The sequence below is a fragment of the Gopherus flavomarginatus genome, chromosome 21 (genome assembly GCF_025201925.1).
Source record: "Gopherus flavomarginatus isolate rGopFla2 chromosome 21, rGopFla2.mat.asm, whole genome shotgun sequence".
Taxonomy (NCBI): domain Eukaryota; kingdom Metazoa; phylum Chordata; order Testudines; family Testudinidae; genus Gopherus; species Gopherus flavomarginatus.
Genome location: NC_066637.1, coordinates 2,460,723 through 2,485,592, shown reverse-complemented (window position 1 = coordinate 2,485,592; position 24,870 = coordinate 2,460,723). Strand labels below are relative to the sequence as shown.

Sequence of the window (24,870 nt, the reverse complement as noted above, 5' to 3'; positions counted from 1 at the left end):
TTAGTGCCAGTGAAGCGAGAATCTGCCTTAATTTGATTTTAGAAACCAAGTATATCGTCCCGATTTCATCTACTCTGTTATCTGAAGAGTCAGTCTATCAAATTACAGGGGACGTTTTGTTTAAACTGCCTATTTTAAACCAATTTCAAGCACCCTGTTCCTTTATGCCCAGGTTCCAAGCAGTATTCATTGCTTAGTTCTTTTGCTTAAGGCAGGGGAGGGGAGAAGAGCAGAAAGAAGTGGAACTTGTTAACTTTTCCGGATAAAGCTTTTCCTGACAACCAAACAGCAAGAAATCACTAGCCTTGTTCTAGCAACGTTGTTAGGCTTTTAAAAGCAAATTAACTAACTGAAAGCAAAGAGGTGCCAGGGAATAGGCAGGATGAACAGCTCCATGCTTGTGTACTGCTGGGCCATTTGGTAATAACACAGCTACATTTATACTGAAGTCAGATGTTTACAAATATCCCTGACTAAGCTTATTCAGGGCCCCAGTTCAGCCAGGAACTTAAGCACATGCCTAACTCTAAGCCTGTGAGTAGCCTCACTGAATGAAGGACTGAATTAAACTCATTGAAAGTCGAGATGTTAAAGGCAATAGACAGGATTTCCGAGGGATTGCTCACAGGTTCAAAGTTAGGCATGTGCTTAAGTACCTTGCTGACTTGGAGTCAGAGAGAGATTGTGTCTCTCGTCATTGTCTTCCATCTGCAAACTGCTTCACGTTCCACGGCTAGTCAAATTCAGAGGCCACTCCAGCAGGCTGCAGCTGATCGAACTCTGGTTTATGCAGGCTGACAACTGTGTGAGTGTGACTACAAGAGGCTGCGTATTGCTAACTGTGTGGCTATGGTCTTGGGGAGAGTATATGGAACTCAGCTGGACTTTACCTTATAGCAAATCTTCTTGAGGCACCTTTAGCACAGCTGAGCTGTATGTAGGCGAGCAGTGGAGATGCACAGCGCCAGGTGATCAGCTGGTGTCTGGAAGGAGAATGCTGAGTGCACTTCCTTACCACCAAGCAAAGAACCATTCTTCCTCTGCATGACGGTTAGTGTCTATCTCCCCGCCACACTGTACCTACCCTTGCGTCTGACGAAGCGGGTATTCACCCACGAAAGCTCATGCTCCAATACATCTGTCAGTGTATACAGTGCCACAGGACTCTTTGTTGCTTTGTACCTACCCGGTACACCTGAGCAGCTGATTTAGGGTTACAGGGGAAAACAAAGAGGAGCAGGAAGCAGCAAGCTAAATTTTCCCTGCAAGGTACCTTTCACACTATCAATGTAGTGGTTCGATTGATTGTTCTGCCAATCGTTTGACTGGTAGCTGAATTTGCAAGTAAAACCCAGCAGGCAGATTGGTAAGGCTTTGTGTGACTATAATGCCTAAAACACAGTTCTCCTTGTCTGCCACAAGATGGGTCTGATGCTCTGCAGCTAGAGGCAGATCTCAGTGGATGTATAAGGATACTGGGCTATACACTGAGGAAATCATCTAAAGACGCAGGGAAATGATGTCTCCCTCCTGCTGGCAAGAGCAAGGAGCTCCGAAGTCTGGAGCAATGGGAGAGAATGGAAAAGAAAATCCTTTGGAGACATGCATTATGAAGAGTGGCACTACTCCAGCTTTTCAGTTTACTGGCTATTTACTAGCCACAGTTAATGCACTCACAAGGCAACCTGGCATCTCCAGAGCTGTATTATTGCAACCATGTCATTGTGAAGTTCTGCATGTGGGAGCTGTGGTATTCTTAAAACTACAATACCCACCCTGGGGAAGTGAGGAAACAGATTGACAGAGCAAGACGGGTACCCAGAAATCACCTACTACAGGACAGGCCCAACAGGGAAAATAACAGAACACCACTGGCCATCACATATAGCCCCCAGCTAAAACCTCTCCAGTGCATCATCAACATCTACAACCCATCCTGGAAAATGATCCCTCACTCTCACAGACCTTGGGAGACAGCCCAGTCCTCGTTTACAGACAGCCCCCGAATCTGAAGCAAATACTCACCAGCAACTACACACCACAGAAACACCAACCCAGGAACCAGTCCCTGTAGCAAACCTCATTACCTATTCTGCCCCCATATCTACTCTGGCAACACCATGAGAGGACCCAACCACATCAGCCACACTGTCAAGGGCTCATTCACCTGCACATCTACCAATGTTATATATGTCATCATGTGCCAGCAATGCCCCTCTGCCATGTACATTGGCCAAACCGGACAGCCTCTACGCAAAAGAATAAATGGACACAAATCGGACATCAGGAATGGTAACATACAAAAGCCAGTAGGAGAACACTTCCAGGGCCGGCTCCAGGCCACAGCACGCCAAGCGCGTGCTTGGGACGGCATGCCGCGGGGGGGGGGCGCTCTGCCATTGCCAGGAGGGTGGCAGGCAGCTCCGGTGGACCTCCCGCAGGCGTCCCTGCGGAGGGTCCGCTGGTCCTGCGGCTCCGGTGCAGCATCCGCAGACACGCCTGCGGGAGGTCCTCCAGAGCCGCTGGACCAGCAGACCCTCCGTAGGGAAGTCTGCAGGAGGTCCACCGGAGCCGCAGGACCGGCGAGCGGCAGAGCGCCCCCCGCGGCGTGCCGCCATGCTTGGGGCGGCGAAATTGCTAGAGCCGGCCCTGAACACTTCAATCTTTCTGGACATTCTATAACAGATTTAAAAGCAGCCATACTTGAACAAAAAAACTTCAGAAACAGACTTCAAAGAGAAACTGCAGAACTAAAATTCATGTGCAAATTTAACACCATTAATTTGGGATTGAATAGGACTGGGAGTGGCTGGCTCACTACAAAAGCAACTTTACCTCTCCTGGAATTGACACCTCCTCATCTATTATTGAGAGTGAACTACATCCACCCCGATTGTATTGGCCCTGTCAGTGCTGGTTCTCCACTTGTGAGGTAACTTCCTTCTCTTCATGTGTCAGTATAATAATACCCGCATCTGTAACTTTCACTCCATGCACCTGAAAAAGTGAGGTTTTTTACTCATGAAATCTTATGCCCAAATAAATCTTCTCTTTAAAGTGCCACTGGACTCCTTGTTGTTTTTGTGGATACAAACTAATCCGGCTACCCACTGATACTAAGCAGAGGGAGTCACCTCTGAAGAACTGATGATCTTGTCTTTATCCCTTAGCTTTTCCAAATCACATGAATTTAGCCACCATCAAGCCGCCATTGAATGCAGAGCTCTGATATTTCATGGGTAAAGATTAGTAAGGCTTTGGTGTACCAGAATCATATCCCACTGCCCTTGCCAAATCTCCACTTATCCGGAACAATGCCGTGAACAAGGAGAACTTTGAAACAAGCTATAAAGACCTCTTCTAAGACTCCACTACCTGACTGACTACTTAAAGCGTCCATCCTTCATCTATAGCCATTTCCCAGGAAGAGAAGCAATTAGCAAAAAGGGGGACTAGATTGAAATGATTCTGTGTCTCCTTTATGGATTAAAGATACAAACTGTTGTTATTACATTTGTATAAAAGACAAAAATTCCAAAGAATGTACAAAATACTTCCAAGATATTTAACCTCAAGAAAACAGTATAACTAGACAGATGCAACTGGAGTCTGAAACTAGAGAGTTACAGTTTAAGTTAGACATTAGGAACCCTTTTATTTTCCCAATAAGAGCAAGTAGCCAGTGGAGTCGATTCCACAAGCACCATTCATAGATGTTAAGGCCCACAGCGAACTTTATGATCATGTAGACTGACTTCCTTCACAACACAAGCCAAAGAACCTCACCCACTATTTCTGCATCAAACCCATAATTTCTGGTGAAGCTAGAGTAGCTCTTTTGGGAAGATAACCAGTCTTGGTTTAAAGACTGCAAGTGATGGAAAATCCAACACATCCCCAAGAATCCAAGCTGGTCCAATGGTTAATTACAACTGTTAACATTCCATCAACTGGATTGATCAGACACTTGGAAGAAACTGTCCTTTGAAATCCCAGATTCAGAGGGAGTCCCCAGCCCTGCAATAGTTCTGGTCCTTTTAGTCAGGTATCTGTAAAAGCAAAGCCCGGCATGCTGCCTGGGAACAAGGATCTTATTTCAAATAAGCGAAGCCGTTGCTTCCATTGACGTCATTTTGCTGGGTTGCTGTACGTTCCCCTGAGAGTTCAGATTAGCACAGATTGATATGCCTGAGATTTTGGGAGCTCAGGGTGAGTTTACATTACCAGATCATTTTTTTTTCTTTTTTTCCCCCCAAAGAACAATTCATTCTCTTTAAAGCTTCACAGTGGAGTTTCCCTTAAATTACAAATACTTTTAAGCTACATATTTCATTGCTAGTGTAAACATTTGAGTGTTATATAGTCCTGCTTCCAAGCACTGGAGAGCTGGGTTGGGCTCATTGTTAAATGGTCAAGCTTATTCAGCTCCCAGTGGATGTATAAGGTTTTAAGAAATGAGATAATTTAAGAAAAGGGGATGAATGGCTGGCTACCTCTGCTAGCCCTTTATTTTCTCTCACCTTAATTCCCTTTGGCACTTTTTTCACCAAACCATTTAATCCCCTCCTCCTCCAGAACAACTTGAGGTATGTCTCCAACAATTTACATTCTTTGCTTCAGTCTGCTCTCAGGGCAATTTATTCCATGTATTCAATACCCTTTGCATGAAGCAATTTAAACCAAATTCCTCATTCACTCCTACGTGCCTTCTCTTCATGATTATTATTGATGTGCAGTGTCGTAGCACCAAGGGGCCTCAAACACTGCGCTAAGTGCTGTCTCTGTAAAAGACATGTGTTGACCAGACTCCAGCCTTCCCAAAACCATAAGATGGGGGGAAGGAGGGTGAGAATTTCTCTACTACATTGATGAAGGATGGAATACGTCTAGCGGTGAAAGCAGGGGACTGTGAACAGGAAATACTGGGTTCTAATTCTTCCTCTGCCACTATCACTTCACCTCTCTAATGCCTCAGTTTACCCTGCTGAAAATAAGGATGATATTTACCTATTTCATAGAGAGATTGTGAGTCTCAGCTAATGAATATCTGTAAAGAGCTTTGAATCCTCTGATGAAAGGTGTGATGTACATTCAAGGAAACATTATTTCTCGTCACATCCACAATTGCACTTGCTTTCCCTTTCCCTGTAGATCCGTTTAGAAGTCTCTGTGCTATCATTTAAAACACACTAGGACAAACTCATCCCTAGTCTCGTTCCCATCACTTCAGAGCTGATTCACCAGGGATAAGATTAGCCCAGATTAGGTCATTTATCCAGCACGCCCCCGTGCTTTTGTTCCCTCTGTGGAGGAGACAGATGCTAGCAGATGATTCATTCCCAGAAGTGGCACCTGATGCCTTGTCAGGCTGCACAAGCAGTTGTGAGGATGTTTCGTATGGGGCTGCGACATGTTAGGCAGTTGATGGGCTTTTTTCAGCTTCTGAACAGTATATTCTGTTAACTATCTTTATACCTCTTTGATTCTGCTGTATTAATGGGCTGTAATAATGATGATATCAAGCCACGTGACTGATCCACATGGACTCCTGAGCTTTTGCCTCTCCTGATCTTATCCTCTTATTATTATTCTATCTTCCCTTCCCCCCAGCTCCCCATTCAAAGAACAGGCAGAGCAGTTTGCTTATTTTCTTTTGTGCCATTCTCAGTGGCTTTTCAGGAAAGCTAATGCCAAAGAGGTGGGTCTTAAATCTTTCCCTGAAAGCCATCAGACTTTCATCCTCAGCTCCTGGGGCAGCCAGTCCTCAGCACACTGGCTGGCTGCTGAAAGGTTCTGTTCCAGTCCTACTACGATCAGCCTCTCCAGTGAGAGTTCTTGTATACCCAAAGAGATCTCATCCGGGACAAATTTCTTTCAGTGGAATGCCTGTTCCAGTTTCCATCCTATAGCAATTGATCTCTGTGCTGCATCATTCCCTGCCTCCTTGCCCATCTCTGCTCCGTAATTGTGTTTGTCAGTTCAGATCCACAAAAGCAAGATGCACAGACTGAGAACTAAAAAGAAAAAAGAAAACTAAACATCTATGGACATTAATATCTAAGGTGTCTTTTACCTACACGCCTATTCTGCAGTCCTCACGCACCTAAACAGGCCCACTAGTTAACACAACTATTACCATGATGAAGGGATGCACGACAACCTCTCATGTGTATTTAGTCACAATCAGCGCTATCTTCACTCCCAACACTTGGATCATCAGTCCAGGTAAAGGGCCCTAATTAAAAGAGGCCAGGTAATAAAGGACACAGCTTTAATATGTAGCAATAAACATGAGATCTGGTTGTAAAATCATGAAGAGCTCAGGTACACTGTAACCCATTAGATCTTATTTTTTTGCCAATGATTTCCCCATATAATTCATAATAAAATAACATAACTTGGTCTAATAAAACCAGCACAGACTCTGCCTTGCTCCGACAGGCATCAGCAACTCAAGCAGATGTTGGTTCGTAAAAACTGGCTGAGCAGTTCCAATGTTCAATCAGCAAACTATAAAATATTATTGCGGGGTGTCTATTTACAAGCAAGGGATACGCTGCAGCAGTGAGACATGAATAATTGATTGTGCTGCTCGTTAGCAGGCTCTGCTACCACAGTCAAAGCAGAGCTAATGTTCCCTGAAGCCAGAGGGAAGTCGCATGAAAACGATTCTGGCAGGAACACGTGCTGCAGGTCTGGCATGGGGTTATGGCTCCAGGTCACAATCACTCCCTTCTCGGCTGAGATTCCAGAGGCACTAACAGAAGGAGAAGCTAGGTTTGTGACCCTTATTGATGGTGCGTTAGCCTCTGTCCTGACAATTGGCAGGTCAAGGGACTGAAACTGGCCTGTATTATCTCCCCCAGACATATTAATGTGGATCTCCATCCACAACCCCCTTCCTACATGGAAGGAAGCGAGCTCAGCTGCTTATATGGCACCATCTCCTGGGCCACATGAAGGCTGGTCTGCACAGGGGAAGGTGGGTAGGGGAGAGTGGGCAGAGCAGAGATAGGGCTGCACGCAGTCCAACTCTCTCACCCAATGGAGTCTAGGTGAAAAATTAGAGGTCAGGGTTGTATTAGCTTTTCTGTCAAGCCCCAGCATGTGGGGCCCAGGCACTGGAGTGGCAAGGAGAGTCCAAAAGGGCCATGGTGATGGGGGTGCAAGCAAGGGATACTGAGCCAGACCTGGTACAGAGACGCAAGACTCTGAGCAGATGGCTCTGACCTCCCAATCTACCTGGGGGCATTCATGAAGTTTGGCTGCATTCCTTGGCCTATCCATGGGAAGGGTGGCAAACTTCACTCCCACCCCCAGCAGAATAAGAGGCACACTGGGAAGGGATCCCACAGAGATTTATCCAGGGCTGGTCCAGGCTTTCATTATCACGTGTTAGTGAAAATAAACGCTTCCCAACCACTCGTAGTTTAGCATTTTACAAGGGAACACTCCCTAGCCTCCTTGGAAAGGGGCTACCAGTGATGAAAATGTAGAACAATGTGTACACAAAGCTGCTGCCTTTCAGAACAGCAAAACATCACGTGTCCATAAAAACCCACCTTCAGTTTAAAACCCATAAGAAACCCAAGGAAATGTCCATCGGGAGGTGAACAGGCTGCAGAAGAGCAGGCACAACAGACTCGTCTGCAAGTTGTTTTATTAGCCATCGACAAGGTTGGCTGCACCTCAGCAAAGAGCTCAGTCAAAGTGATTCTTGCCCAGATGGCCACTGAGAGAGAGTTTATGTGAAAATCCTGCTTCTCTTGTTTATTTCTCAGAGGAGCTGTCGCTGTGGCTCTTTCGTGGGTGAGCACAACATTTTCACGGTTAGATTTCTCATTTATAATCCCTAACTATGGGCACTTACAACAACAGCACACGCTGTGCATCACACACTCCTTGTTGCAGGCACTGTTTGCATCTATTCAACGCCTTGGCAACTGATGTGCTGCGTTAGTAGAGGAAAGCAAACGCATGTGTAATAAGGCCACATTCACCTTGAAATCCCTTTCCCAGTGAAAACACCCAGATGAGCACAATACATGCCATGCACAGGATCCCCCTGGAAAACACTCCTCTTTATTTAACAGCAGCAACTCGACTTTTCTAGCTGGCCTAAGCTTCCCCTTCAAAGTAACAGTACTGGGGTGGAGAAAACTGTAACATTTCCCTGATGGTCTCCCTTATGCCTTCTGCACTGCTACTGTTCCTCTGGGTGCCAAGGAAATGTATGTTTTTGTCTGCTAGGCTGCGGCAGGCTTTTCTTGGGCCCCACATCTGGTACCTGGTGTATTTAGCAGGAGCACACTAGTTGTGTTGTAACGAGAAGCAGCTGGTGCATTTGGCATCTCAGGTTTGACCACAAACCAGCAACAGAAGATGTGCGTAAAGTTAAAATGGGTGGGTCTGGATCACCTCCGGCTCACATCAGCATGAGCCCATTGACTCTCATTTTTGTGATGGTGCAGTGGCTGGGAGAATCAGGCCCTATAAATAAATACATTTGTGCCATGCAGTGCTTTCTGGGCACCAGATATTCTGCAATAATCCCTCCCCTAACCCTTCAGCATTCTCTTCCCTTCTCTCCATTCCCACAGCCCCTCGCCCACTCCCTGATTGGGGGACCAGAGGTCGGCTCGTCTCTTCCCATCCCACAATGGTCACACTGGCTGGTGTGTGTTCGAGATCTCCCTCTGGTGATAACTGATGGGTGGAGAAGGCCTGTGGCTTATCTCAGAGAGCTCACAGGGCTTTTTTCTGCCAGTAAGATAAAGTACAGCTGAATCCCCAGATCTGGCAGGCCATGGCCATAATAATACAAATGGCCACAAATCTATAAGTTGGCAGAGTACAGAGTAACTCATGAGCACTATAGCTTGGTGTGTGCTAAGCCAACCTTACTGTCCTATGGTCTGATTTACACATGCAGGAATCAGAATGAAAGGATCCCTTACTTGTTTCTCCATGTGTTAGCAGCAAGCCAGGAATTTTCTGCAGCCCAGACACCAGCATATTCTCAGGGAGGAGGTGATATATGGTCTCGAGGGGCGGGTGTGGCCTTAAGGTATACTGAAGATGAGTGTTCTCTATCACCGTCATGTATTTATTCTCTAAAGAGGGGAAAGCGTTATGCAATATCTGAAAACACAGAGAGAAAGACTTCCAATGGTGCTGCCCATTGGAGAAGCTGATCGAATGGTGCTTTCAATACATGCCCACTTTATCAGCAATGTAAAACCTGTTTTTTAAAAGTCTGTTTTCTTCATTAATGAATACACAGCCTTTTCAGGCTTAGCTTTGTTAAGAGTTCTGGGCTTACAAATCCAGGGTAAGTGAAAACAATGCACAGGCCCTGGAAGATTATGATTAAGCAACTTAAAATTACTTGGCTCTACTCTCACTCAGCCGTGAAGTAAGAAGAAAATCCATCCCTTCTTCAATAGCACTGCAACAAACTGCTCCTGTTTAGGTTGCTCCTTAATCATGTGTGTTCTATTCAGGTCCCCATCTAGACATATCTTCAAAAGACCAGCATCTGAGTCCCATTCAGAAAAGAACAGGGCCTGCACACAGCTGAGCTGGGGTGTATTATGATATTTCTGTGTCATCTTAGTTCACAGTGAAAGGCAAAATCTTAATTCCTAACGGCTGGCAAAGGCTCCCTGGGACACTTGTTTTAAACTGAACTTCCCAGAACTTCTTGTGCCAACTTTGCTCCCTCTTCGTGGTAAAGCATGAGATGGGACTAGTGAAACTGGCTGCATCTCCTGCCGTTTCACTGCATGGGCGACCCTTTTATCTTTCTGCTGCACATCTTTGTGTCATGAGTGATTCATTCTGATGGGAACACATTGTGGTGGAGGATCGGTTTCCCCTCTGGAGCTGAAATGCCGGAATCAGCAGTACACACTCTGATACCCAGCATCTCCCAAGTGCTTTCAGCATTCTAACAATGGTCTCTGCTCTCAAGCTGCGGAGAGGTATTTGTTACTCATGGGCTTCTCTCACTGAACATTACAGCAGCCCCTACGCAAACTGGAAAAACTAGAGCGCTCTCTTTAAAAAATAAACTAACTCCTTCCTAGGTGATACATTATAACTGCCTCTAGTGGCTGGGATCCTGAGCACTTGGAAAAAACATTACTCACATACAGGTTATTCCTGTTACTCGAAAGTTGCTAAAACTGCTCAGTCTATTTCTCTGAATGGTCAGTTTTAGAGATGGGCCACAACCAGAGCCGTGTATTCAAATCCACATTCACTCCCCACATTTTGACAGCCTGGGTAAGTTCAGTTAAATGGAACCGAGAACCAAACACCTCCTAGGTGTGAATCTGCAAAATAAAAACCTACCAAACAAGGTTTTGCAAAATTCAAATTAGCCCTGGTTTAACCTGTTCTATGTGTATACGTTTTCCCCAGTTTCTAGCAGCAGATATTGGAGTCATGCTGTCATCATTAATATCCTAGTACTGAAAACCCCCATGCGTCCCTGATATTTGAGAAAAGGAAAACATGTGTCTGACTAGCACACTAGGAGGTGGAAATACAATGCAAATTCTTTGACTGTCTCTAATGGGCACTGGATTGGACCCTTCATCTCTGCAAACAGGAAAACAGCCTAGTGGTAGGATGCAGGGCGCTGGAGCGCTTCTTAAAGTCTTTAAAACCAAAACTGATGAAAGTGCAACTGAGCCTCCCTCCTGCTTCCTCTTCTGGGACAACCCAAAGGGCTCTCAGGGCATTTGACTGCCGCCCAGCTTTGCTACAGTTCATCTAGCAAATTCAGCACCGACCTTCAGGAAAACAGTGCACAAAGGGACAAGAGGTAGACCTGTTCAGAAAGACAAGGTCCTTGTTACATGCTTTGTACAGCAGCTTGCTTTTATATTTAATATTTTATAATGCACTATTCCTGCTCCGTCGGCCGTGTTCAATCAATATATATATATAAATAATTGAAGCCAATTTGTGTTTAAACTGCTGTGTCAGGTTTTCTTGCCAGTATCCACAGAGGAACCTTTTCCCATACATTGCCCATCTTTCTCCTCTCCCTGCCTGTACAAAATATCCAGTCTGGGCCTGACTGAGCAGTCAGCTGAGTGCTGAGCTCTGTTAGAGTCATCTAGCCCTCTCTCTTACAGAGCTGGGAATTAGATATACCCCCATGGTACACAGAACTATCTGCACCACTGACACAAGGTCTTCCTCCAGCTCAGGCAGGACATTTGGCAACTGAAAAGACAGATTGTGAGCCCATTTCCCAGGCAAAGGAAAAAGAATCCCTCCTTCTTCCTTCACAACAGCTTTCTGCTTAGCTTTAGCTATCCATGTTTTCAGTCTGGTTCTTTCCAACTTAAATCCTGAGGTGGCTCACCCCAATGTCTCTGTAGTGGGCCGCCCACTGCCAGGTGAGAGAGGGAGATTCAACTCCTGGGCTCATCACTCATTCCCCTGGATGTGGTGCTCTCAGAGAACTCCTCCTGCCCTATATCTCACACGTGGGTGACCTAGGAGCTCTGTAGGTCAGCTCACCTGACCAGCCTTCATTGGAGCCGCTATGGTGCAGGATTAAGTGTGAGAGGGAGACATGGTCGGGGAATCCTCCATTGCAGACTAGAAAATACAAACTTGCAGACTAGAGGTGAATCTGCGTGACAGAGGCACGCACCAAGCTAGATTCAGACTCACTGCCATGCAAAATACCTAGAAACCTATTAAAGGCTGGGTGGGGGTTTGGTGGACAGATTGTTTTAGACACCATGCTCTGGGCTCATTCTGCCTTCCACAGCAAATGCATTAAGAATATTATTTACTTGTTGAGAACTGACAATGGTCTTGGTGCTGTACAAGACCCTAAATGCAGACTCCAGGCCCCAAAGAGTTTACAAATCCTGCAGTGACTCACATCCACAGTTAACTTTATTCATGTCAAGCAGAGCCAACAGGACGACTCATGTATGCTAAATTGAGTCCGTGTGGAAGTCTCTGCAGGATTAGGGCTTAGCCAGTAGACATGCTGTCATGGGATGGGATTTGATCGATGCAGCAGAAATTAAGCCCCTTTTCTCCTTATGCCCCAGCAACTGGCCCTTATATGAATGACGGACTTTGACAATGTTTAGAGCACACTGTCATAGCTGTGGCTCCTGGCAGCCTCAGCAAAGAGCCTTAGGGTGCTGTCAACCCCACTGCCCAGGAGCAATAACTGGCCCTGGCCTCGAACAGCCTGGCACACAGCACAGGGGCATTTCACAGCAACCATCTGGCACCCTTGTCTTCTGGGCTTTTCTTCTGATGCATTTTGGGTGGCTAACCCCGAACCTGAGCAGCCAAAAGCTTGACACACTAACACAGAAAACAGCCTATGCTACACTGAGCAAACAAATCAGCAGACATGTTACTGACCAGCCCAGGAAGGAAGTAAAATATGAAGTAGTTCTATATGCTCTTACGTTCTATCGGGTCCTGGAGGAGGGGATGCAGAAGCGCTCGAGGTGTCCCGTGATACAGCTGGAGCCTAGAAATACAGAGCACAAACCAAACATGGCGGGTTAGGTGGCTACATTCAAAATGAATTTCCCACAATGGTTCTCTTGATCAATACACAGAAAACCCCTATTCCAGTCCCGTGAACTCTCCACCAGCAGACTCATTTCCTTAGAGCCCTGAGTAGGAAAGGAGGGCAGGTGACCGAGATGCCAGGTCCTTTGCTTCAGGTTGATTCCCCAGGGAGTGGACCTAGATATTCCTTGAAAACCACCCTGGTTTGAGAAGCTTCCCCAGTGGCGATGGCTGGTGAGTAGGTAGGATCCCAGGGTACAACAGGCGTCACACTGGGTATTCACAGTGAGCCTGACAATGTCAGCCTGACAAAGTGAAGCAGCCATCTAGAAAGGGTTCAGAGAGCCTGGCCAATCACATGGTGGGGGGATACGAAAGGAAAAGGAAGCAGGCTGGGCGGGAGAGTGTCTCCTCTTTCCCCTGACTCAGCTGCTTTTGTTTTTTTTTAAAGCAGCAAAGAGTCCTGTGGCACCTTATAGACTAACAGACGTTTTGGAGCATGAGCTTTCGTGGGTGCATACCCACTTCACCCACGAAAGCTCACGCTCCAAAACATCTGTTAGTCTATAAGGTGCCACAGGACTCTTTGCTGCTTTTACAGATCCAGACTAACACGGCTACCCCTCTAATACTTTTTTTTTTTAGTTATTTGTCTTTCATGCCCCAAATGCTGGGTGTGGTGGTGGTGTTCCCCTTCCCAGGTGTGAACTCAGTTTACAATCAGCCGGGCTTCAAGAGCTTAGAGGCCCTGGAAATGGGGGCTTGGCTGGGTCAAGGCTGTGAACTCTGCACACAAGCAGGACTGCACATGGGCATGGCTTGCCAGGTTACAAATCCAGCAGTTGCCCTCACCCAGCCTGTCAGCTGAGGTGAATAAAGGCCCAGCCATAAGCAGCCAGGGCAGCTGTAGTCCATGCAATCTTCATACATGCAGCCAAGAGTGGAAAAGGCTCAACCATAAACATGTTTAAAGTATGTATATATGACCCCCATGACTGGTGTATCCTCATATTCTCTAGTTATCCCCATTTTAGTCATGGGGAAACGGAGCCACAGAGAGACAAAATGACTTGGCCAAGTTCACACAGGGAGTCTATAGTGAAGCAGGTTTTCCAGGTCCCAGGCTAATGGCCTAACCACGGCACCATCCTTCCTCTCTAAATTGAGACAATAATTCCTCATTGCCATAGAAATCTGATTCCACGTTATGAAATGCTATAGCGACTCACAAGTCCCACTGTCCCTTGCAGCCAGCAACACCTACCCTCTGTCCTTGGTGGCCACATCTGTTGGTTCTGACTTGCTGTTGAACAGGTGCAGAATTCCAAACCCACAAGACAGATCCTGGTGAGCCCCCTCTCGCTTCTTGGCTGCAGCCACCACTTCCACCACTGTGACGATGCTGGGATGGTTTAAAGATGTGTGAAAATAAATGGTCTGGGGGAAGAGAAAGAACATGGCAGATTTTAGCCCTGGGTGGAGTAGCTATTAGCAGCTTAACGTATATTATACTTGGAGAGTAAGGTCCAGGTATATTCAAAATAAATATCCAGAAAAATATCCAGATAGTGAAATGTAGCACTCTGCAGAATAATCTCCAGCGGCAACTGATGGAAGCTCCATTTCAAACGATCACTGGGGGCTGAGAGGATAACTAACAGTAATCTTTCATCTCCCACACACTGTCACTAAAGAATATTTTTAAAGGGATCCTACTAGAAAGTGTAGAGTTTTGGGGGCCCGTTTACCAATGGGACTTTGCCTTCTTATGTCTGCGCAATGCCTAGAATATTTTGGGTACCAATGTAATAAAAAAAAAAATCTAACCTTCAGGTCAGGTCAATTCCCTCCTATGAAGAATTAGCATAAGAGCTAGGACTGCGAGAGAAATCTGTGCTGTGTTAGTGTCTATTATCACCCACTCATTTAACTGGATAGTCGGCCTGTGCCTCTGAATGCCCTCACCTCTCCGGTGTAGATCCACCTGGCCACCTTGAGGCTGGACTATTGCAAATATGCTCTGTCTAGAAAACGACCCTGCAGGTCATCCAGAAACTACAGTTGGTTCAACAGACAGGGATCACATCATACCATACACCACCCACACGCTGCACTGGCTGATAAGACCAGTACTGGTCTCTACTTTTAAAAGCTCTACACAGTCCTGTATTTAGCTTCTCATTACACTCCTCCTTTACCACCTTGGAGGGGCTCTTAGGGCTGCTGGAAGCCAGGTCTCATGCTCAGCAGGGAGAGGGGAGGACATTCCAGAGGAGGGTACCTTCAGGTGTAGAATTCCTAGCTGTCAAAGATCCAACAGAGATCAAATTTCCCCCCGGAGGTCAGCACTCCCCTAAACTGGAGGAATGGCCCTGCTTGCAGGTTCCAAGAATGGCGTCGCCAACTCCTCACAACCCAGCACTAATACGTTCCAGGGAAAAAGTGATTTGTGCACTTCTGTCTTACAGAATTCAGCTAATATGTGTGCAGTGCCACATGGGAATGGCACCTAGGAACAACTCTGCCTCTGTCCTGTTACAGGTAAAGTTTCCCCAACTTAAATTGAGACATTTAGGACTCAAGCTAGTAAATGTCACAAATCCTGAGAATGAACAGCATTGTTAAAGTAGCTCAGTTTCCCAGACAATAAGGATCAGTTATTCTTAAGCTGCAAAGTCCATAAAAGTATGGTTCAAAGGTTTCAATTGACCTGAAGATACCATTGTGAGCTTTAGGCTAGAAACGCAAAGTGGCTGGAAAAATTTAAGGCCTATCATGACCTTCACCTATGCTGATGGGAAAGAGAGTTGTCCATGAGGATCAACGGTATGATATGGACCTAAGAGTACAGGGGTGAGGGGGAAGTGGGCTGTCTGCCAGTGACATGACTGAAAGCCAGGCTAATCCTTCTATTAAACAGTCATTATCATGGTATAACCGAGAAAACAGCTACAGTAATCACAGACTGTCAGGAAGGGATAACAGAGAAAGGCATTAAAACATCATCCCAGAAAAATAAATCATTATTCTATTAACTTTTATTGCAAAATGATGAAATAATGACCACTAACTGCTGACAGGTGGCTGGACCAAGAGAGAATTATGCCTTGGCTTGCAAAGAATGAGGAAGCTGTTTAAGTGGATGGTTATAAAACTAAGTTTACCACTGTCTCCTTAAATGCTAATAAAAGTTTTACAAACATACTCTTCTCCCTTAAACTCTGCTATAAAGTAACAATAATCTTCCCAATTAGGGGTCACCTTGAGATCATCACACTTTAGCTCTCTGGAGTGCTTTATTTTTCCCTTTGCATTTTCTTGTAGAGAACTAAGCTATGTCCAGTTCTTTGGCTAATAAATTGCCAGAGGGCAATCTGTGCCAGAGAAAAAGCTTGGGAGACATTATCTCATGTAGCCAAGAGTTCAGAATTTATTGGGTAAGAACTGAGGACCTGATTCTCCTCTTGTTTACTCCAGTGTAAATCAGGAATCACTCCACTGTAAGCAAAAGTACTACCTAGGAGAATCAGGCCCTGAATCCCTAAAGGAGAGAAAAAACGAGTACAATTCACAAATATGCGCACAGTGGGTCTGATACAATGGAAGTCAACTGAACTTCCCTGGGCTGTGGATCAGGTCCCCTGCTATTCCTCTAGACACAAATTAAACATTACTTGTATTTGTTCATTTCAGCAGGTATTTTGTACCTCATTCCTTTTGTAATTGTTTACTGAGACAACTTAGCAATAGTTATAAACAAGGGCTGATGAGTTCTCCTAGGGGGAAATTATTAAATAAACTCAGAAATATGAAATTTGTATTCATCAGTAGAATTACGTGATTAGAAAATTCAAATCAGGCTCAGCAAATTATCTGTAAAGGATTCATTCTTGTCAGAGAATAGATGATATTTTAATTCACCTTACCATCATTGCTTATCTATATTTGACTGTTTCATTCCATAACGGGGTAAACAGATTTATAAATTATTTAAACACACTCTAATGCTTTCATCTTACACACACACAGGTCATTTAGCACTCGTACCATGCTTTCAGTTTTCATCAGGACTAGCATAATCTAAAGTATGCACCAGATGACATGCTTTCTCTGAGACATTCAGAAATCTTTAGCTAACTTCTTTGTAGATGTTTATGGTCTCTTGAATGCCAGGTATTAGCTCACCTCACTTTGTATGAATCATTAGCCCTGCTCCTGTTTGTGAATAAAGATGCAATTTAAGAAGCAAATCACTTCTTTTCAAGGCAAACAGTATCAAAATAACCTAGTGACATAGTGACCCCTGTGTCCACAGCACGGCAGCCTTTCTCTTTCCTAGTGTTTGTTTTGCAACACTCCTTTGTGCCTACGTCTCAGCCCTGCTCTTTCTCCCATGCATCCACTTCAGTACAGCTTACAAAAAACCCCAACACACACTGAATCTGCCACTGATGGCAGTGAAATGCACCATGGAGATTTCTCTTCAGCAGGAGACCAGACCAATATCCAGAGTGCTACACAAGAGCAAAGTCCTAGCGGCTGCTAAAGGCAATGAGCAACTTGTTCAGGTTCCCAAACAACCTCCATTTCCTTCCCCTCCTTTGTAATACCCTGTTCCCGGGGGTCAGGGGGATTAGTGTGCGTTGAACTAGGACTCTCCTCAGCCTGCAGATTCACAGCTGTTAAAGGCAGCACGGAGAGGGGCCAAAGGGGAGCCCAAGACTGATGGTCTCAGGATGAGAGAGCTGGGTTCAAGGATGGACCCTCTATTCTTCAGCTGGACTAAAGCCACACATTGGAATTCACAGGAGGATACTGACCCTGAGACCCCTCTAATTCTCTGTTTCTCCTCCTGCCTCAATAGTCACTGCTTCAGCATCTCCAACAACTCCTCCTGCCTCAATAGTCACTGCTTTAGCATCTCCAACAACTCCTCCTCTCCCTGGGTTCCTCTCCTGGGCTCCCTCCTTCTATCCCCCTGCACTTGCCCCTTTGGTGCCCTCATCTGCTATCATGGTGTCAGCTACCACTTTTATGTGATGACAGATAGATCTACTGATGTGCCCCCAGCTTCCCCGCTTCCAGCCAATCCAGGCTCTCCGCTGGTGTGGATCCCACTGCTATCTTAAGAACCTGGTACTGGAGAGAGAGCAGCATAAGGTGGCCCCTACACTCACCCACAGTTCTCTTGAGGTCACTGGGACTGTATGGAAGTTAACTCTGAGGGTAAATCCCTGCAGCCAGTGGAGTTACCCTAGGATGAAGTCACACCATTATGTCACTGGAACTCCTTGAGGTAGATCCTTGGCTTGTGTAAATTGTCAGAGCTCCATCGTCGTCACTGGAGTTCTGACAATTTACTCTAGGTGAGGACCTGCTCCATCTTTCCTCTAAAACGCACTCCTCTTTTCCTGCCTTTATCACCACTGACAGCTCCACTAACCCTCAGGCCCATAACTTCAATGCTACTGTCAGCGACCTTCTAGCCTTCTTCCCCAAATCCAGATGCACATAAAAGTATGTAAACCATGGGAAGGAGAATAGCCCTAGGCCAGATTTGTCCCTTTTTCCCTGCTTAAAAACCTGGGAAATTAAATGCAATATTAACTAAATCGATGAGGCATTAACGCAAGACTGAAATTGTGAAATCAAGCACTTAAAAGTCAGGTAATTCAGAAATGTAAGGTGTTAGCCATGATGTCAACTAGGTCACATGGCATCTATGTAGTATTTCCTACTGTGGTTTAATGTAGGTTATTCCTAACAATGTAAGAACATTATAAGAACATACTGTAAAGTATATAGGATGTGTAATATAGTTACTTAATGCTTTGGGGAAAACTTAAATGCAAAATAATAATTTTAATGCAACTTTATGGTTGTGAAATCCAGCACTCTAATATAAAGGCGGCCCTAAAATTTAATTCATTAATTGTACAAAGCGCACACACCTACCAACCTAGAATTCATAAATGCAACTTTGTTTACCACTTTCAGGTGTTTACAAAGAGAAAATGTGCCCGACTCTGCTAGTGCATGAAATGCTGGTGTTTATCTCTACACGTCAAATTATGTTTGCCTTACTGGTCCATTTTTAAATTTAAAAAAAAATCAAGACATTAAGCTGATTCATTATTCAAACAGCCTCAGAAGTAACATATATGCCATAACACAACTAAATCGAATGCTGCTTGAAACACTCATTTAAATAAAGGAAATTAAAGTATTTAATCTATGCGAAATTGCACCCTGGGCAATATTTACCATTAGAACTGGAAAACAAACATAATTAGCCACATAAGAGAAAAGGATGCCTAAACTCATCTCAGATCAGTGCCTGTAACAGACAGGTGTATCTTCTCCTTGGCTTTCAGATTTGTACAAGCACAACAATTACTCCGAATCAGACACTCAGGTTGTTATGCCAGTTGTGTCTCTAAAAGTCTGCCCTAAGGAATTTTCCAAGCTTTTATCTAATATATAAGTGAGGAAAAATTCTCTTTAGTTGATTAAACTTGTAAAAAAAAAAACCACCTGGTTTTATGAATTACAAATGTCAAAATAATGAGAGAAAACTGCTAGGTTTGAAGGATGTTGTTAACGTACTTTCCAATTCATTTTCATTCCTAGAGTAGCACTGCCCTCTGCTGCCTGATCTTTACCACAACACAAGACGAAACTGGAAATTATTAACTATGCAGTAGCGTTGTTGTAGCCCTGTTGATCCCAGGCTATAGAAACAAAAGGTAGGCGAGGTAATATCTTTTATTGGACCAACTTTTGAAGATGGTCCAATAAAGATATTACCTGACCCACTTTGTCTCTCTAATCATTAACTATGCCCATTACATAACACCCGGATTAACAAAAAGCCTGGATTTTGCATTGAAATTCAAATTGATTTGACATAATAGAGACATAATTGTATCCTAATGAGACATCTGAGACAAATCACAGCCATATCCAATACTCATTTGTAAGAATTATTATTGTTCTAGATGTATAAAAGATAGGAGTGAGCACATATTTAGGAGAAGAATGAAAGGCATCCAAACGGTGAAAAATGAACAGCCCCTCAGAAGCTTGAACAGGGAAAATATGCATGACAGAAGACACCAGAATCTGCAAACAATTAGTGCCTGGTTTTCTGAAGAGCTGAGCAACCAGTGCTCCCACTGCCTTTGCAGCTACAGCTGTGTGAGATCACTACCTCTGAAAGCAAATGCCCAGCATAACAAACACTTGGTTTCAGCGGGGTTGCATCAGATACTACATGTGCATGATTGAGTCACAGAAATTAGCAGCAAGAAAATTGATTACGTCCCATCTAAAATCAAGGGAAGGATTTTGCCATATATTTTCTAATGTTCTCCCCACTTTTATTTAAAAATAATCTGACCCAACCCATCTTTATCCACCCTATATGTATGTACCCTACACTGTGGAGAGGTGCCTCCTTGTAGGATATTGTCCCTGGAGCAAGAAAATTACCAGAAACAGTCATATTTCATAACAGACAATACAAAATAGTCACACTATTAAAATATGTCAATCAAAACAGTCACATTGTTATATGACTAACTAGTAATCTTACTTTTATGTTATTTTAGCAAATGTCTCCACAAAAACAGCTGCTCTGCTGCTCTGAACTGTACTGTTCCAGGAAAGCATTCATTTGGTCAGTAACCTCAGGACACCATGGAGGATGGAAGCACTTTTGCATCAACTGAGGCTAGATATAATCTCTCTTGATTAGAAATTAGCTTATGCTTGTTAAAAAAATCCTTCTTTGTTTATTTAAAGTGAGGTTTGGATCAAGAACCTTGCATTGAAGCTCTCTGGTCTATGCAAACAGCAGCACGTGCCGCTTTTAGGATTAACTGTGTGAGCAGATAAAATTCAACCAAGTTGTCTCATTTCAAAAGAAACACAGAAAAAAATAGAAAAGATCCAGACAGGGGAAAGAAAAATTATTAGAAGCAGCTTGGACTGAAGATTGCTGGAGCTATGCTGAGTGAGTCACTCTTTGCTGGCCTTATGGCTGAACAGGACTGGCTCTAGGCACCAGAAAACCAACCATGTGCTTGGAGCTGCACAGTTTCAGGGGTGGCATTCCAGGCGCTCTAGGAGGATTGGGGGTTTTTTGCTTCAGCAGTTGTGCTCTCTGAGGTTGTTTTTTTTTTTTTTTTTTTTTTTTTTTTTTTTTGCTTGGGCCAGCAAAAAACCTAGAGCCAGCCCTGTGGCTGAAAGATTGTGCATCTCGTATAGCAAAATACCTATGTTCACCCAGGAAAATATCCCTGTCCACTCAATGGGTGTTGGCATTCTGAGATGAACTGTGTTCTCTGCTCTTGTCCTACCTCATTGAAAACCACTTTGGGTGGTTGTCCTGGCACAGCTTTGAGAGGTCTTGTGGTACTTTTCCATGTTCTCCCAAAGAAATGACGATAGGTGATGTCAAAGAGGGACAGACAGAGCTGGTATTCAACCTCTGACAAGCCTTCTAGAACTCTCTGGAATATAAGAATAAACAACCTAAATAGGAGATTTAAGAGTTTCTGATCGCAGCAGCACTGAAATGTGTCTGGGAGATTAAAAACTTTGGCCTTATAAACATGGTTCTAAACAATAGTTAGTAGATAGCTCTGAGTGACATGCCCTGATGTTCAGACAAGCAGGTCTTTTCTATGCCAGGTAGTCTCACTCTGCAATATGCTGTGTACTGATACACCAAGGAATATCTAGCTATGAACTCAGATGCTGAAGTCATCCTGCAACAGAAGGTGACTCTTTTCCCAGCAGTGAGAAATCCCAAGGCTGGCAAGCAAACCTTTATGCATGTAAATGTTAAGCATCCACTTGTTTTAACATATGTGAGTAGTGGGTAAATTATGTAAAACATTTTCCAGAGACACTTGATTGAAGCACTCATTTAAAAAAATTCAGACCATTCATGTCTCTTCTGCATGTCCTTTCTGATTATTGTTATGATTTATTATTTGTAATGTGGTAGCCTCTAGGAAACCAAATCAAGGACAAGGGTCCCATTGTGCTGGGCACAGTACAGATGCATAATAACAACTGATCCTTCCCCAGATTACTTCCAATCTACATGGCAGGCAGACAAGTGCAGTGCGGATGAACAGGAGGCCAAGGTAAGAAAATTAACAGAGTTGAGCAGGAGTCACAGCTGATCGTTTGCCTAATCAATGCCAGATGGGGTGATCTGGGGGCATCACAGCAGAAATACGTTCTAAGCAGAGATTTTAAAAAGGAGAAGATGTGATCCAGTTTTACTGGCACAAAATTTTACAGAATACAAATCTCAAAATTGGATTTGTGAGTATTCATGTCAGAAGTGTTTGGATGCTCATCCAGTCATGGAATAGAAACAATACCATAAGGTTTTTCTGGTTAATTACAACTAACCAAGAAAGTTTATACAGCAAGTGAATCAAGTAATCACAGAAAACTTTGCAAATGAGCCACAGAGTTAAATAAAATCATACAAAAAATTGTTGCATGATTTCAAACTCCCATCTCCTCATCCCCAAAAAACACAAATTATATTGTGTACCTATCACACTTAACCAGTAACCATTTCATTTGGGATAGTTCCACAATTTTTTGGCTCACTAGTATTTTGTCCATTCTCCAAAACTCTGGTAGTCCTTTATATTCATAAGAACATATGAATGGCCAGACTGGATCAGACCAATGGTCAATCTAGCTCAGTGTCCCATTTTCTGACAGTGGCCTGTGCTAGATGGCTCAGAGGGAACGAAGCGATTTTTCAAGTGCTCCATCCCTTATCGCACAGTGGAGAACAGACCACAAGTGACGTTTTCCCAAGGGGATGTTTTTGGGAAGCAGGAGGGAATATCTGCTTTTGAAATTGCTCCCTCCAAGACCAATTCTGTGAACTGGAACCTCTTTCAGAGTTGAATTTTGAAAGTGAATTTTACTTAAAGGGGCTTTTTCTGAGAATTCCCGAGATCAGTGTTTGATTATTTTACTGTCATTGATCATGAACAAATAACTGTAGCATGCTTCACAACTGAAGAGTAATGATACATTCTTTTCCTGTTACCAAGACAGTGGCTGTAGTGCTGAAAAGGCCTGCACTGGAGAATCTCTTTAAAACCAGAGAAATTTAATATATATATTTGGAACTTGATAATTGTGTAAATGTATAATAATTTAATAAAAACAGTGATGGAGTTAAACAAATGTTAAAACAATTAATGTGCCACAGTTTGGGAACAATTAATGTTCCCAAACTGTGGCACATGTACCATTGGTGGTTATGGTATACGAGTTTAGTGTCCCATCCATTCACTTCACAGCAGTTTTTTAAGAAATGTGGTACATGAACCAATAAAATAGAGTTTGGAAACCGCTAGTCCACAGACATGTCTCCTAGAGATACAGACATTCTCATCAGAGTTCAAAATTAGCGTGTGAAACTGGGCTGAGATTTTCAGCTCAAAACCAAAGGGACACAACTCCCATTAATGTTACTAGAAGTGTGGCTACTTCCCTTAGTTGGTTTTGGAAATCTGACCATGTGGTACCTTGGACCTGGAATCAAAACAGCTGTTCTTCACAGTAACACAATGTGAAAATGCCACAGAATGCACCTGGAAAATTGTGCCAGTCTGCAGAAGATAGGGTGAAAGGTCCTTCCGCATACCTCTTGGGTCCGGCCTAAACCTCAGTAGCCACTGTGAGATTTTAAAAATTAGAACTCTACTCAAAGCAGAGAATGTCAAAAAGAGAAGGGTACGAGAGCTACACTCCCACAAGGCAGATGGAATATTTCTTTACCTGCTTAATTAAATTCCCCTCAACATACTTCAGGACACACTGAAATGCTATTGATTCCCTCGGGAGATGTCGTCTCCTTTGGGAGTGTGGAGGAACAGTCAGATTTTGCACAAAAATCCTTTGCCATTCACTCATCTTGCTGCTTAGAAGGTCACCTCTTCCTCTAGGCATCTGCTACAGCGAATGTTCATCTAGAAAATAAAACTCATTTCAGAAAAATGTATGCTCAGAACCTGTTATCTTAAAACTGGCATGAGAACACTCCAAAGCCTTAAAAAAAAGCACAGATATACTATTCAAATTATAAGCTGATTTTAAAAAATGTTTTATTGGAATCTCCTCCACCCTCAAAGGCTCTGTGTTAATGCAACCCTCTTTCCCTTCCAGATGCAGAGAGCTGGACATGACTCTCTGGAGCCAGGCAGCACAGCTCTGAGCATCTGCCAGAGCTCACTCAAGTGCACTGCGTGATGCTCTGTTCCTTATGGGTTGAGCACTGATGGTTGAGGAATTGAGGGATGAGCTCAGTACACACCCATGAGAGAATGCCGTTGGAGGGTACAGAACAGGGAGCGGTAGGAAAGGTTGCTCACTAGTCTAGCATCAGAACCGATAGTTGAGATTCTGTGCTGCACCTCCTGGAGGCACGTTATAGAAGGTGCAACATGGGGCTGGGAGAACAAGCGTTGTAAAATACCCCTGGGATTCTGGGTTCCTCCAGAGATCAAAACAGCCAGTGGAGTAAACGAGCAGCCACAGGATGCTTTACTTTATGGGAGGATCCACAGTCCAGAATCTCCACAGCAGCATGTGCTACAGAGACTTCCCAGCATGCTCTCTGTGCTGGGGCTTGTGAGGAGAGCCAGCTGGGGCTACTTACAGTAGCCCTACACCATGTCAGTGATGGAGGAAGACAGACTTTTCTAAGTCCTTTAGGACAGGCAGTTTATCTTCCTTTGTGTTTGCATATCACCCAGCACAGTGTCAGCTGGGGTGGGCATTACCACCATATAAACAATAAACAACAAAACACTGCCTGAGATCAGAAAAACAACATGCTCACACAGTTTAAAGCAAAGGATTCTCCTGAATGTTTCATAGGCTAATAACATCCTCTACTTTGAATGAAGAGTTTCTGAAGAGGGAAGACAAGCAATACCATAAGAGATGATCCTACAGTTATGGCAAAGAACTGGAACTCCAGCAGCTGGAGTTCAACTCCCAGTTCTACCACAGACTCCCTGCATGGCCCCATTGGGGAAGTCACTCAATTTCTCTGAGCCTCCGTTTCCTATCTGGAAACAGGAATGAAAATATTTCCCAACATCACAGGGGGATTGTGAGAATAAATGAATTAATGCCTGATAGGCTGAGAGGTTACGGAAATGGGGGCAATATAATTAGACAAATGACAGATCACTTGGTGCAATTCCCTTGCACAAGACATGGTTCCTCTGGTGGTAGCGCACTGGAGCG

The 24,870-nt window shown here is 44.1% G+C and overlaps 1 protein-coding gene across 12 annotated transcripts in view; it reads right to left on the bottom strand.

Moving 5' to 3' along the window:
• Positions 1-24,870, bottom strand: part of NPHP4 (nephrocystin 4) — a 100,467-nt gene that overhangs the window by 71,875 nt on the left and 3,722 nt on the right. For 9 of the 12 annotated variants that reach the window (XM_050931754.1, XM_050931756.1, XM_050931762.1 and 6 more), the window contains 5 exons: positions 23,395-23,585; positions 20,928-21,080; positions 13,832-14,004; positions 12,459-12,523; positions 8,958-9,113 (listed from right to left, as the gene is read on the bottom strand). In XM_050931754.1, the coding sequence (XP_050787711.1) occupies positions 8,958-9,113; positions 12,459-12,523; positions 13,832-14,004; positions 20,928-21,080; positions 23,395-23,565 (718 nt within the window). In that variant the 5' untranslated portion in view covers positions 23,566-23,585. Of the gene's footprint in view, positions 1-890; positions 984-8,957; positions 9,114-12,458; positions 12,524-13,831; positions 14,005-20,927; positions 21,081-23,394; positions 23,586-24,870 lie in introns of those variants that run through there. The other 3 variants (XM_050931763.1, XM_050931764.1, XM_050931765.1) reach the window with 3 other exon arrangements.